At 40.2% G+C, this 15,960-nt stretch overlaps 1 protein-coding gene across 1 annotated transcript in view; it reads right to left on the reverse strand.

Moving 5' to 3' along the window:
* DCAF5 (DDB1 and CUL4 associated factor 5) overlaps positions 1–15,960 on the reverse strand; it is a gene marked incomplete at its 5' end in the record, with an annotated part of 77,905 nt that overhangs the window by 41,478 nt on the left and 20,467 nt on the right. Inside the window, one exon of the mRNA XM_081999832.1 lies at positions 14,372–14,501. Coding sequence (XP_081855958.1) covers positions 14,372–14,501 — 130 coding nt within the window. The remainder of the gene's footprint in view (positions 1–14,371; positions 14,502–15,960) is intronic.

Genomic DNA, 15,960 nt, shown 5'->3' on the forward strand with positions numbered 1-15,960 from the left:
CCCTTTTTTGAAAAGTCAACTGCCTGAGTGGTAACATAAGGTTAACCCAGGCTATTCAAAAGTTAACTTGGCAACAAACAGTGGCCATTAAAACTGAGAGAAGATCAGTGTTTTGGTAGAAATAAAACAAAAGCAGCATGCATGACAGCATTAAATAGAACCATTAAATAAAACCACTGAATAGCTTCTCTTGATAAGCTACAAATTTGACAATGAACTGCAGTACAGACACAGACCTTGGGAAGTGAGTGTCATTTAAGAGGGAGAAGGAAGGAAGGAAGGAGAAAGTGTTGATATCATAAACAGCAGTGTGTGAAGCTAGCTTAATGAAAGAATGACCTTAAAAGGAAAAAATGGATTGAATGCTCGTAACTAATATACCCTATTGCATACAACTGTGTTTGTCAGCATTTCTGTGACCACAAAATTGAGGAACTTCTAACTGTGCAAAAAGAACTGAATGAAACTTGGCAAACAGAATCTTGGCCTGGAAAACTGCAGAAAGGTTTGGGGGTTTATTAGGAAGAGAATTATTCTGTGTGTTTAAAAACACACACAATTATTATTCAGTCTGGAGCAAACATTTAGAAAAAGCCAAAGAGAAAAGCAACCACAGGATCAATTAACATATATACTTTCATTGGCTGTTTGTGGTTTTGTTTGTTTTTGTTTTGTTTTGTTTTTTTTAATATATTAAAAGTCTCAGAAATCTCAAGATAGTTTATTTGAAAAACAAATAAGTCATATTAAAGTGTATGGAGTTTCCCTATATATATATTCAGAAGTGTTAACAAATGTAAAGGAAGGGGTCTTAAGATTAAAAACGTACACAAGCCATATCCAGGATTTTATTATGTCTCAGTAACATGCTCATTTTTCTAAATTCTGTCATCACTATTTCTGATTATCTCACTACAAGAACTCTCTTCAAGAACTACATCCCCCAGAATCCTTAACAGGAAGTGATGGTATTTGCTTGGACTTTAAAGAATAATCAAATAAAAGAAAAGCTGTGTATTGTTGACAAAACTAAACACCTTTGCTTTCCTGCAAAAAGAACATATGAGAAAAACCAACTGCATCCACCAAGACTGGCAAAGTAGGGAATTTAGGGTGAAGACTTAGAATGTTCAACAACACGTCATTCCTTCTGCTCTTTACTGTTAGCGTCAGGAACATGTAACTTGGTATAAAAAGGAATCCCTCATCATTAATAAACTTTCATGATTGGTAAGCTCTCAGGTGAACAGAAGCTTCACCTTTCCCCTCCAAACCAGGAAGGCAATAATTTATTACTTTTTTTAATAAGACAGATTCTCATCCGATAACTGACTTCAGAATCTAGAGCCTTAAGAACATCGAATATCACCAGATTTAGATACCAGGACCTGCCAGACCTTGTAACAGCAAAGGCTTGCATTGTTTGGCCCTTAAGATCTAATTGAGTCACTGAATGCTAATGTTGCTTCACCAGTCATCACAGAATCATAGAATCTTTGGGTTGGAAAGGACTTTTAAAGGGCATGTAGTCCAACCCCCCTGCAACGAGCAGGGACATCTTCAACTAGACAAGGTTACTCAGAGCCCTGTCCAACCTGACCTGGAACGTTTCCAAGGATGGGGCATCTACCACCTCTCTGGGCAACCTGTGCCAAGGTTTCACCACCCTCAGCGTGAAACATTTCTTCCTTATATCTAGTCGAAATCTACCCTCTTCTAGTTTAAAACCATGACCCCTTGTGCTATCACAACAGGCCCTGCTAAAAAGTCTGTCCCCATCTTTCTTAGAAGCCCCCTTTAAGTACTGGAAGGCTGCAATAAGGTCTCCCTGGAGCCTTTTCTTCTCCAGGCTGAACAACCACAACTCTTTCAGCCTGTCCTCCTAGGAGAGGTGTTCCATCCTGTGTTTGTGACCCTCCTCTGGACCTGCTCCAACAGATCCACGTCTTTCGTGCGCTGAGGGCTCCAGAGCTGGACGCAGAACTCCAGGTGGGGTCTCACCAGAGCAGAGGGGCAGAATCACCTCCCTCGACCTGCTGGCTACACTTCTGTTGATGCGGCCCAGGATACAGGTGGCCTGCTGGGCTGCGAGCGCACAGTGCCACCTCACATCCAGCTTTTCATCCACCAGTACCCCCAAGTCCTTCTCAGCAGGGCTGCTCTCAATCCCTTCATCTCCCTGTACTGATATTGGGGGTTGCCCCAACCCAGGTGCAGGACCCTGCCCTTGGCCTTGTTGAACCTCAAGAGGTTCACTTCTCAAGCTTGTCCAGATCCCTCTAGATGGCATCCCATCCCTCAGGCAGGGTGTCAACCACACCACTCAGCTTGGTGTCACCTGCAAACTTGCTGAGGGTGCACTCTATCCCACTATGTTATTAATGAAGTTATTAAAGAGTACTGGTCCCAGTACGGACCCCTGAGGGACACCACTCGTCACTGATCTCCATCTGGACATTGAGCCATTGACTGCTACCCTCTGGATGTGACCATCCAACCACTCCACATCCTCCAAACAGTCCACCCATCAATCCACCTCTCTGCAATTTAGAGAAGGATGTTGTGGGGGACCGTGCCAAAGGCCTTACAAAAGTCCAGACAGTTGACATCAGTAGCTCCTCCCTTGTCCACTGATGTCATCCCTCCATCACAGAAGGCCACTAGGTTGGTCAGGCAGGACTTGCCCTTGGTGAAGCCATGCTGGCTGTCTCAAATCATCTCCCGGTCCTCCATGTGCCTTAGCATCACTTCTAGGAGGATCTTCCCAGGCACAGAGGTGATCTCAGGAGTTCTCCAAAAAGCATTATGTTTTCCTTTATTCTGCCTTCATTCACAGGAAAACAACTACAGAATTCCAGTATTTTGAGGGAGATGACAAAAGCAGAGGCATAAAGTATACTGAAGTCTCCCTCTCATCTGTATTACTTTTATCCTTTTAGGACTTAAGGTCTACCTCTACCGTTACAGCAATTAAATAGTAGCAAATGACAGCAACAAAAAACTCCCTATTGTTTGAATGTTTCACATCCTCCTCCAGCTCTATCCAAGGTTTGTTTTGGTCTTGCTACAGACTTCCCAAACATTCTCACTGTCCTAGGCTTGCCCTCACTACAGAACTGAGGGTCAGCAGGCACAAAAGTGTCCGATTTTCACTGACTGAATCATCTAGGTGTTACTGTAATCTAATTAATAAACAAGATCTAGTAGGAAGTAAAATAGTTTTGCAGGAAAAGAAAAAAAATTGAGCCAGATTAAAAAAAGAGAAGAAAGTAGAGAATACAAAGAGCAACTGTCCAACAACCAGAAGTAAACTAGGTAAATCACCTCATTGTTTTCCTCCTTTTCTACTCCCTAAATTCTACAGTTGGAGTCCGTTATTCAGCCTGTTCAGAAATAGTATCTTGTGGGATGGAGTACAGACTGTGAGAGAGAACACTGCTCAGCTGAATCCAGCAAAACACAAAGGGGTAGGTTCCATCAGATAACCTGACAGAGAAGATGCAAATAGAGGCAGACACAGCATGGGAAGATGACCTTTAGGCCAAATGAAGGAACAGTAGCTGTTTCCAAAACAAAACACACGCCGAAGTCAGTAAAACACAAAGAACACAGATACCAGAGAACGTTACCTCAGAAAAATAATCTGAGTGTAAAAATTGGTAATTCCTCCTGAAGAGTAAATCCACTTTCACACCTTAATGTCTATGCAAAAGCAGTCACGTATCAACACTGCAGTCCTATAAAGCATTTTCTCCTACACACATTTCTGTGTTGCAATTCTTGTACTGCATTAGGAAAGCTGAGTAACACCAGGCACAGATTTGTTCTCTCATCCAATAATATATATGTACACTCACCCCCCTTCTCTTCTCTAGCAAAGCTGCATGAATTTTTAATTTACCAAAGCTACAAAAGCTGAAATTAAAGAAAGGAGCAGCAACAAGAAAGTAAGGCTTTCTCTTGACAGGAAAGGTGGCAAGATCCAAGATGCTCCTGCAGAAGCACAGTCCAGTCTTGAATCAATAAAGCTTTTGCCTCTAATAGGTACAAGATGAATAGAAATTATCATGTAGAGCTAACCAAGTGCAACTGCACACACAACTTTGGTCTCATCAAGTTGGTTCCACCAAAGTTTCCCATGGACTGATGTTTCAAAGACTAATTCCCTTTTCTTAAAACAGGGTTAAAGTAACATTACAGATGTTCTCCCAGTAAATGCACTAAGGGGATCTCTCCCTTGTATTCAGACACCTTTTTTTTCCTTGTAATTTTACTCTCTTTTTTAAACAAAAAATGGTATCTCTCTTAATTCCTTTCCTCATTTTAACTCCTTCCTTATTGAAATGAGGCATAAAGTTGATTAGGGCAAGGCTTATGTGATCACAGACCTATTTCCTTAAGAAAGCAGGCTACAAAAACCCATTAAATCAGAGCTTCTTTTGAAAAACAGAATACTATTTTATACTTTCAAAATTTGCATTGCAAGTACAATACTTTGCACTTTAAATTCCTGCAGACCTGTGTGTTAGAGAATTTCAAAGCTAACAAAAAGATTAAGCATCATGAGGGTTTTGAAGTAGGCAGGGTTCACATTCCTTGATAGAGGAAAAACTGAGGGCAAGAGAGGTCAATCAACAGACCTACCCAACACTGTGAAACAAAACCAGGTTTCCTGACTTTGTGTTTACTGCATGAAGCTACTTACAGTCTTGAAAATTATAAACCTGAATGCCACCGCTGCTTCTGGGAGCAAGCTGGATCCCACAAAGCAAAGGGATAGTACTTAGCTTAGACTCCCTGGCCAGAACCAAACCAGGGCTCGTGTAGGGATGCTGGTAGGTGTGAAAAAGTTTAATCTTCAAATCGGAAAATCCCCATGCATACGAGGGAGGGCTAACTATCTGCAATGGATAGTGTGATTTTAACTAATGAAGGTTTGAGAAAACTACTAAATCAAGACAGTAAAAGCTGAACAGAAGAAGAGTCACCATAGCCCTATCTGAGAATAGCAAAGACTTAAAAGCTGATCTACTAACAATACACATTTGAAACTCAGTACGCCAAAACTCAGTTCTGTGTCTGATCAACAAAGCTGGGGATGCTAGAGGAAAGTCAAAAATCTTTCATTCTGTCATTGAAAAAAAACTTCAAAGATTTTCAATTTGCACATCAGTGAATTAAGCTGAATATACTCCACTACACAAACGATACCAGCCTAAATGTAGAAAAAGCTAAGCTAAACCCTCTATCCCAAGAGGGGCTGACAAGGTCAGGACCTGATACAGCAGGACTGCAAGTGAGATAACGAATGTGTACATCTAAAACAGAAGCGAAGCGAGAGGGCCTTTCTTACGGTACCGCCTTAGTCAACTGTGCAATAAGGACAAGACATAAAGGTGGGAAAAAGAGACTACAGCACCTGCTTCACACACTTGAATACCAGGCAGTATCTGGCAGACTTGCACACTTACTTAAATACTTCTAGACTATCTATTAGTTGGTGCTCACAGCCGCAAAAAAGAAAAGACCTCTTGCTTCAGAGTAAAAAAATACCTAGCAATAAATTAAATTATTTACATCTTTCGCAACTTTAGCATAGCACTTCTGTCTTTAAAAGGGAAAAAGAAAAGAAAAAAAGAGTATCATCAACTGGTTGAAAGTGGCAAGCACAAAAAAGAAGTCCATATGCAGAAAAGTGCTCTTCCCAGAAGAAATACCACTTAAGCCATCAGCATGACTAAAGTCTTAATGATTGGCAGCATCTCTCTCTGCCCAGAGTCAAAAAGGCTTATTTGCAAGTACTCCCTTTCTTCTTCAGTGGCCCCCTACTACAAAGACATAGGAGACTACCTTAGATATTTCTAACACTACTGAAGTAACCTGATTTTGGCTAAACCTGTGGCAAACAGTTTGAAGATTTATTTATGGCTACAATGAGGAAAACAAATCCCAAAAAATACCACCCCTCAGATGCCATTACCATTCAAAAGTTCCTTCAGCACATCCCAAAGTTTTTCAGAAAAGAATAATTCAATCCCCAGGAACTTCAGCAACAATCAGCTCACTTTTTATGACACTAAAAGGAACTTTTAAGAAATAATGGCAAACAAAGGGCAGGGGGAATCTAAGTTCAGGTTCTGTGTTATTTGAGGCAAATATGCCAAGTTGGACCTGGTCAGGAGAGCTTCAAATTCTAGGTTCAGACACACAGATCAGCTGAGCTGCCTCACAGAAGCACAACAGATGCGGATGGCACACGTGTGGGATGAGTTGTATTTCCTGAACTGTGAGAGAGGACAAATCGTTATTTGAACTATTTAAGGTGGTGTGGTTGACCCATACTGGTGAGTGCCGAAATAGCACTTAAAATTTGTTATACTGTAACCTAGCTAAATGAATTACTTTAAGAAGCATAAAGTTAGTCAAAACTCACAACAAATGGTTCAGCTGGGAAGGGAAAGAAATGAACTGATAAGATTGACAATGAAAAAGTGGTTGCCAAGATAGACACATTTTTCCTGCACTCATTAATACAGTGCTCTGCTCAGAGCAGGGCTGACAAAGGTCTCCAAACAGAAACACACAGCACACTTCTATTGCACGGAAATAATTTAAACACATAACTGCCGATTCAATGATGTAGAGGACTCCTCCATCTGCAGGGGCCTTGACAATCCCAAAGCACATGCATCAGAAGTGATTAGAACCACAAGCTTCTTTCATTTACATGCAGGGTCAAAATGCAGAATAGTCAAAGAAAAATAACCTTAAATCTCCATATGCTATTCCTGCCATCCCATTCCTGTAGCCATCATGTAACATCTTATTAAAAACCTGTAAGGAAATACCAATTAAACCAAAGATGCTACTTTGAAAGAAAATTCCCAATTCACCCTCTAAAGAGCCCTGAACCTCCCTAAACTCATTCTCTGTGGTTACCCCCTGGATTAATATCCCCTGCAACACAACCATCAACAATACTGGATCCCACACTTGCACTTCCAGAAGCTCAGTATATTTCAGTCAACATATCAGACATCTTGATAACACACAGATAAAACAAGACAACAGGTGCTTTTTTAGAGTGAGCTCAGGAAGGTAAGGTATAAAGGATAACACTCAGCATGTGCATGAACATTTCTCAGGAAGTAACTGCTGTCTCTGTTCTTCTGGTACAATCTTTAAGGATCAAATACCTTGAAGGTATGAGCTTGGAAACTAAAATTGGCAACCGTTGGAGACCTAATCTATGGACTTGGACTCAGTTATTGATGCTCGTTTTATGACCTTAGAATATCTTCCACACCACCACACAGGTTTTCTCTTGTGCAACAGGCTATAAATACCACTTGTGGTACAGACAGAGCTGCAAATACTCATCATCTCCCTTTCTTCCCTTTTCCTTGCACTCCCACCCATCAACAAAAAAACCCCAACAAAATACACCATGCCTCTATTCAGAGGTAATACTTATCCCTCTCTTGCAAAGATGGTCTATTTGACATCATCTAACTAAACTCTGAAGAACTGTTCTCAAATTGCCTGTAGTTCTGGCAGCTACCACTTCTATTTCAAAACTGACAAAGGACTTGTGAACCTGAAACCTAGCTTTTCCAACTACATGTCAGCATGTCAGTCTAACATAAACCACCTGCAAAACTTCTATGTCCTTAGATTATCACGAGTACGGAGATACTCCATACCCCTCCATAGAAAGAAGTCATGCAGTACAGACAGTGTTCTCCTCTTGCCAGAGACCATTACACTGATCCGGAAACAAGAAAGTAATACTCATCAGGTCTTTAAAAGGCTGTGAACTAAATGAAACAAGTGAAACTATAAGGCAAAGCAATCAGGAGCCAAGAAGTGGATTTTCAGAAGTACCGAGTACCTGTGATTTCCAATAGATTTGGATCAGAAATTACACATTCATTACATTGTTTTAAGAGATCAAAAAACACAATCCAAATTGTGTTTTCTTGCAGTACAAGTACTAAGCTGAACACCCAGCAATTAACACTTGGCAGAAAAAAGCTCTGTTCAAGACAAAGACTTTAGAGAACACACCGTCAGTCGGAGACCAGCAGTACAGTACAGCCACATACTTCAAAGTCCTCCACGCATTGGCAAGACCAACATACCCCAGCATTCATAAACATGCTAAGAAGAGTCCTCCCCCAAAACCCCTCTGAATCTAATTAATCTATTACAGGGAAGAAATTTCCATCTCTATATTTTGATCACTATTTAATGAGATAATCACTAGGTGATTCACTGATATCTAAAAACAGGTATTCCTCATCCACAGCTTGGGAGTTTGCTTCCTCTGAATTCTCAGTGCAAGAGGCAAATTTAAGGTTAGTCTGACATGCATTAAGAGAGCCTTCTTGATTGGTGTTTTTTTGAGACATAAGTATTCATTTAAAGTGAGCTTAAAAATTTGCTTAAAAAGGCTCTGAACTGCAGTTACTCCTCAACCAAGACAAAGAAAGAAATCAAGGTTGAATTAATGTTCCTGTTTGGCTTTGTCTGTTAAAGCTTGATGGAAAATGCTGAAATTGACACTCCTTTAACTTGGGCTTAATATTGACTTGTACAATCAAGTTAGTTTTTAAAATACGCCATAAGGTTTACAGTCACCAAAGGATACCAGGTTTGCTCTGGTGATTCAGGATTTTTTTATCTCATCATTGGACTTTTTGAGTGCATTGACTTGTAACTACACAGAAGGCACAGGCTTCCTGAACTTTCAGAAGAATCTTAAAAAGGTCTCTCAACATGTAGGCATTTCTACCTCACTCGGAGCTTGAACACAGTTCTTGAGTTCTGGAGACGGAAGTGTTCCCAGAACTTAACGCTCAAGACTAGTGTCCTGGAACACTACGTTGTACTGCAGGAACACTCTCTGCTTATAGTTTATTCTCATGAAACAGGCAGCCTTGGAAGGTAAATCATCCCCAACTTCAGTTATGTTTCACCTCTTCTACTTTGTAAAAAACCACCAGGAATGGTTGTAAGGACCGTGCTGACGAGACAAAAAAGGGTAAGGTTAGTGTAGCAAAAGAAACTGAAGCAAGTGAAACAATAATGCCACAAACAGATGAACATACCTAATAGTTTGCTGCTCCTCAAAAGAGGGGGGTCTTGCTTTCTTCTTATCTCCTGTTCTCAGCCTTACAGGCTTCCCTCTGTTCTCCACCATCTCTGCTATTCACTGGGCCCTCCCTGAACCCAGATCAACTTGCTAGGCCATAAGAAAGCTACAAAGCTTTTCCAGGTTAGTTTTCTAACTTCTGAGCGTGATGAGTTAGCTCAAAAAACAGGTGAGCCACAGAATTAGTGCAATGGACATCGCAGGAACAAGGGCCTGGGAGCTTTTAGATTAAGCCCTCCCAGGCTCCCAAAATGCCCTGCGATATCTATTTCTGATACTGACCCAAGATGCAGCATTTTAACCCTTGAACTGGACACACAAATGCATCCCACTGCATAAAAAGCACAGGCTCAACACCCCCATAACAAGCAGAAAACACTTCTGTGAACAGTCTTTTTGTAGTATGAAAACCAGTTTAAAAGTATGTGATAGTCATTAATAGGACAGGTCAAGATTAGTTGGGAGGGAGGGCAGAGAACATAGGAAAAGAAAGCATTAAGGGGATAATTACCATATTTTCTTAGGGAAAAAAGCAGTCTTTTGATTCCAGTAAAAAGAAGGAGGTGGGCATGGGGCTGCATGGAAAAGGGGAAGAAGGGAGAACATGTGTACCTAAAAACAGGTGGAGTTACACAGTCGTTGCTTGAAATATATATGTAAACTGACTTGCTGAGTTGCCCCCAGCAATTCTGTAAGAATATGTTTGCAATACATATTTAATTGTAAACAGTTTAAGATGCACAGACTTGCCTTTTTTGATTTTCTTAAAAAAGGCACAGCTTCCAGACTCCATCTAGTGGTGTGAGTGCCTTACAACAGCCTCATTAATCAAGACCACATTTAAGCTTTTCAATGCACTGTTTTTAAAAAAGAAACAATACAGTTGGTTTCAGTTTAACATCCACCTCAAAGAATGGCAATACTCACACGTTCTAAAAATAGAAAAATAAGATTTCCAGAATCACTAGTCAACTCCTAGTCATGCTGGACTTAGTTAGTCCTACTTTAACAGTGCTTTATACGCTGTTTTTGAGGAGCCAGCCCACCATGTTCAGACCTTATTAGTATACTGCGGGAGAAGGGGGGAATCTCAATTGCTGCACTAAATCTGAGACAGAAGAGGTATCAAGCTGTGAATGAACTTTGGGAAAAAGCAAAATGAATCCGCCTCTGTATCCTGACTCAGTCAGCAAGACTAATCAAATTATGACTATTTGAAGTGAGCTAAACTTTTCACAATTCAGAGCTGTGCAACTCTCTAAATTTCCCCATGAATGCCAAGAAATGCTGTCTTTTCAATTACCTTCTTCACTGTAGTACCCAAGCATAAAGCACTCCCAGCTTCCCATCAGAAAGTTAACCAATTTTACGGTATATGAATAAAATTTACTCATAATCGGGACCTTTTTTTCTAAGCCCAAAAATATTTTATTTTTAATTTGTAGAGGTGTTTAGTGTTGTCTGACTAAAGAAGTGGATAAAACCAACTCAGATGGCTGGAGACATGTAACGGCAAGCTAGAAGACAAATTCTCTTATAACCCAATTGGAGAAGAGCCATGTTGTTTTTGGAGAAAAATACTCCGGTGTAAAAATCCTCAGATTTTCCGGATAAATAACTAGATGCAGCTCATTTGTTTCTGACAAATAGTGGAATCTGTATCTGAATTCCCTAACCTGCTAGGATATCACTACTCCATTCAAGATTTTGAAAATTTGGAGCTATTAGTTTAAAACTGCACAATTCTCCATATTCCACTGACTGCCATATAAATTTATAAGTTAACAACAATTCATCCCTTTTCTGACAGTGCATCATAAAGCTGAACAAAGTTAAAGAAAAGCTATACCTCACCGGAGGAGTCTCTGCTGATCAAAACCAGAAATTCAGCACTAAGCCTGATCCCGTTCAAATGAGTGAAGGCCAGCCGAACCCTGCGGGCTTATCAAACCTCACTTACATCTATTAAGAGTATTACTGCACCAGTGCTATTGGCCATAATACATGTCATGTGAAGGTATTGCCAGCTACAGTAGCCTGCTATTAGCCACAAACAGGTAGTCTTTGGAATTCCAGGCTTTTCCTTTGCATGGGAGCAGCAGCAGGATTGCCCAGAACAGTCTTCAGTTATGAAGCAAACCAAGTAGTGGCTGCATCAGTTTAACTCTGTTTCCATCTGAGAACTGACAGAGAACAGGACAGTAGTTGGGGGAAATGAGTTTTACATGAAGTGTTATACTAGCAGCAAATTATTAACTACAGACTATTATCCCATTATTATTAATCACATTATTCCATTAATTATAATATCCCAAATTAACCCCAGACTATTATCCCTACACATGCAGTAGCCCCCAACAAACTCACAGCAAGCATCCTGCCTTGTGGTTAAGAGTGAGGAAGAAGGCAAGGATAGCATTTAGACTGGAGATCATCTGAGTTTCCACAACTTGATAGCTGCTGCCACCCCAAGGAATAGCTCATCAACACTTTTACATATACGCTGAGAAACTTTTGGAGATCAAAGTCTTAATGACAATAGCTAAAACTAAGGAAAAGGCACTATTTCTGCTATTAGAAAGCAGCTCTTAAAATTGGTACAAGGAGAATTCCTTACTCAAGTAATCTGCTCCTGCATTATCAGGGTCAATGCTTGTATCCTTGGTGATACTTACTTCCTCTCTCTATTCCTGTTAGCCTGGCACAACCTTTCCAGGGGTGATCCCATTTTACTTTGCTACCCAAGTGAAAAACTTGGTCTAAATTTTGCATCCATATAGAATTTCTATTGATATAAGCTGTATCAATCCATCAGCATAATTTCTCTTATATACACACTCTAAGAATAAATGTCTGAAGAGAGAAATGTTTTGGTATAACTCCCTTTCAAAAACAAGACCAACACAACCTGCAGAAGTTTTTAAATCACAAAATTGACGTAGAAGCTGAAAAACAAAGAATCCTGCAACACCAGTATGAGGCCAGCTGGCTTCGCAAGAGGAAGCCAACTTTGTCCATATTGGTTCACAAGCGAAAAACAGGCATGAACTGAAGTTAAAATGGCAGAAATTTTATGGGGAAAAAAACAAGAAACAAGTTTTGTAAGAGCAAAATAACCCTAACTTGTTGTATTTCTCTCCTTCTATCCAGTAAATGCTGAAGTTAGTTTGATGTTAGAAAGTTACTTACTAAGACCTAGACCTAAAGAGTTTGACAAGGATAAAAGAAGATAGCTCAGGCAACTTCCCAACTCCCTTCCCATTAAATTTTATCAAACCTAAATTTAATAGCAGACTGTACAACAGCTGCCACCAAGGGCTCTGGCAAACTTTACAAATCTCAGCGAGCTCTAGAGCCACCAGCATCAGAGTGCAAATTCTGATTCAAGCTTAAAAATAAAAATCAATTCAAACCATTAATGTTTACAATTTAAGAATAAACCCTCCTGAAACCGTAATTTGGTTGCTATTGTAATGGATGTCTAAACATTTTAGAATTTTTTTTAAGTCAGTTATAACTAACTTCATATGAGATTGCTGCTCCTCTGTGTACAGTACAAACCCAAGAAGAATTCTTAGTGATACGCACTTCTAGATATTCCAAGAGGGAGAGTCAAGTGCACACTAAGGAAGATTTTAACTAGCCAAGGCTACTACACTGTAAAACAATTATCACCTGTTTTCCCCTCTCTTCATTTTTTTGAACTTTGAAACCTGTGCTGCGTTTTGCTGGGATTGAGTTAATTTTCGTCATAGTAGCTAATATGGGGCTACGTTTTGGATTTGTGCTGAAAACAGTGTTGATAATACAGGGATGTTTTTGTTATTACTGTGCAGGGCTTACACAGATTCAAGTCCTTTTCTGCTTCTCACCCCACTCCACCAGTGAGTAGACTGGGGGTGGACAAGGAGTTGGGAGGGGACACAGCTGGGACCCCAACTGACTAGAGGGATATTCCATAGCAGATGACATCATGCTCAGCATATAAAGCTGGGGGAAGAAGAAGGAAGTGGGGGGATGTCGTTTGTCTTCCCAAGTAACTGTTCTGCATGATGGAGCCCTGCTTTCCTGGAGATGGCTGAGCATCTGCCTGCCGATGGGAAATAGTGAATGAATTCCTTGTTTTGCTTTGCTTGCGTGTGCAGCTTTTGCATTACCTATTAAACTGTCTTTATCTCAACCCATGAGTTTTCTCACTTTTATCTTTCCGATTCTCTCCCCCATCCCACTGGAGGGGGAGTGAGCAAACAGCTGTGTGGTGCTTAGTTGCTGGCTGGGGTTAAACCATGACACACCAGTAAGGGGAGAATCAAGCATACAGAAGATTTTAACTAGCTGAGGCTACTGCACTGTAAAACAAGTACCACCTGTTTTCTCCTCTTTTCACTTTTTTCAAATTATCCTTTCTACACTTATACTTTTAACTGGAAACATGTGAACATAAAAGTTGGGGGAGAAAGGAGAAACATTAACCTGAGGTGGCCAATTTTTTTTTCCTGATTATTATGATAAAAAAAGGAAATTACTTTCAAAATCTGAAGGACTGAAAGAGTTCAACAGAAGCTTAATCTCTCATGCATGCAAAACTCTGGTATCAGGCATTGCATATGTCCACTTTAGAACCCAGTCTAACCATACTTCATACTGCAAACTTATTCTCTTCTTTTCATTTGTTTAAAATCCTGTGCAAATCTGGAAGCACATTATGCACCCAAACTGATTATCCAGGTGTCTAAGAAGTCACATAAAACTCGTAAGCATTGAGTAAAAAGCTGCCTTGACCGCAATCAACTGAAAACTGATCTGAGTACAAAAAACAAACTGTAAACCAGGCAGTGCCCACCATGGCTTCTTCCAGTATTAGCAAGCCAGTGCTAAATATAATGATGCAAACTTGACACACCAATCCAAGTTAATCTGCAGTGGTGAGGCCAGGCAGGCTTCCAAAAAATCACTTACCTTAACATTGAAGGTCTAACCTAATTTTAAATCCAATTAGAACGTACGTATGAAGAAGAATGTTAATTATGCAAAATAATTTAGTTCAGCATTATTAACACTGCTGTTAACTTTGTTCTGCATCTTTTCTTATAATTGTATGTTCTGACTTAAAAAAAAAAAAAAAAAAAAAAAAAAGAGTGGCATATCATCACCTCTCAGGGGAAAGACACAGCATAAGACATAGCACAGCGTAAGACAAGGACAGCCAGATCTTACCTCTGAGGTTTACGAATATCCCAGAGTCCCACACCTTCCTTAGAGTTGGCAGTAGCCAGTAATCTGGGTTCTACTGGATTAAACATCACACTGTGAAAGGCTGATGGGTAGTGTGCCAAGCAGAAGGGCTCTGTTGAAAAAGTTGAGATTTCAGACATGAGAACAAACAATGCATATAACTGTTCAATACAATGAGTTTGGCAGCTTAATATGGAAACAGCATAACAAGATCTGAAGATATGGAGACATGTTCAAACCATTTCTCAAGCTGACACATCCAAAGCAATATAAAAACTGAGGTTTTAAAATCCACCCACGTGTACATTAACTTTGTCTAAATATGGAAAAGGACACATACTGGATTTCAAGACACCACTTTGCTAATGGAAGGTTCTCAGAGTTTAAAACTAGCCACTTAAAGATGAAGTATTTGAATTTTCTTAAGGTTCATGACCAAATGGTCATCCAATAAGGACTACACATGGGGTGCTTCTGAAAGTTTCCTAGCAATATATACCTGGAAGCTTCCACAGTCATTGATAATCACCCAAAATGTAAATATAGCAGCAGTTGCTTATATAGGAGAATAATATTATAAAAAGTGAAATAAGTTTGTATGGAACTCAGTTCAAAGCAAGCTACCAACCCTGCAGAAAAGAGGCCTGCCACCTCTTAAGTGTTGTACAAACAGCTGTACAAGTAAACAAGAAGGGTGTTCCTCTTGCATAAAAATGTTAACAATTGGCTTTTGCTGTTCACACACAGAGTTAAAAACATGCTCATCCAGACTCTCTCTCTCTCTCTTCTTGATTAGTGGAACAAGATTGTGTTTGGGCTGCTACTCCGCCCTATTCGTACCGTCAAAATGTTGCCTCCATGAAGAATGGGAAAAAGCCTTGACTCTGTCATCCTTCTCTGTATCTTTCTGCTAGTTTTATGGCTTTAGGCACAGTCTAATTCTCTTTGTTGTGTGTACCTTTTGTGGCACGCTGCCACTCTTTCACTCAACTAAGAAACCAGAATCAATGCCTATTTTGAGTCAGGGATTATGCCAGACTTTTCCGTTCACTGTTTGCTTTGATGCAACCACTGCGCTGCTCACATGCCTGGGAGACACTCTTACTGCCCTTATTTGAGCCACTGTATGAAGGCACCTTTAGCCCCACAAGTACCTCCAAAGGCACTTAATTTTCTTTCCTCATATCGCTCATTAAGACATATAAAACATGGTTATACAGATAACCCTCCCAAATTCCCAATACCTTCTGAAACTACTGCCCATCAAGCAAGTGAGACAGAATTAATGTTTATTTGTCTTGCTCCATCTGTATCCTCCTCTTATGCTCTATGACAAGCTTTTTGACACAGGGACTTTCCTTTTTAGCATTCATTTAGCGGTGATCAAAACAAAAGGTCTCTGACCATGGCTGAAGCTCCGTGGTGCTATTAATTGTCATAGGAGGCAGAGGTAAAGTGAAGAACAGGAGCAAACTTTTGTTCTGCCAGGCTGTCCCAAGGCTTTAGAGATTGCTGTTGGTCTGACAGCAGCTCCAAGTAAGGTTTAACACCAAAACTGACCTTCTACATTT

This window comes from Phaethon aethereus (genome assembly GCF_964289735.1).
Source record: "Phaethon aethereus genome assembly, chromosome: 5".
In the NCBI taxonomy this organism is placed as follows: domain Eukaryota; kingdom Metazoa; phylum Chordata; class Aves; order Phaethontiformes; family Phaethontidae; genus Phaethon; species Phaethon aethereus.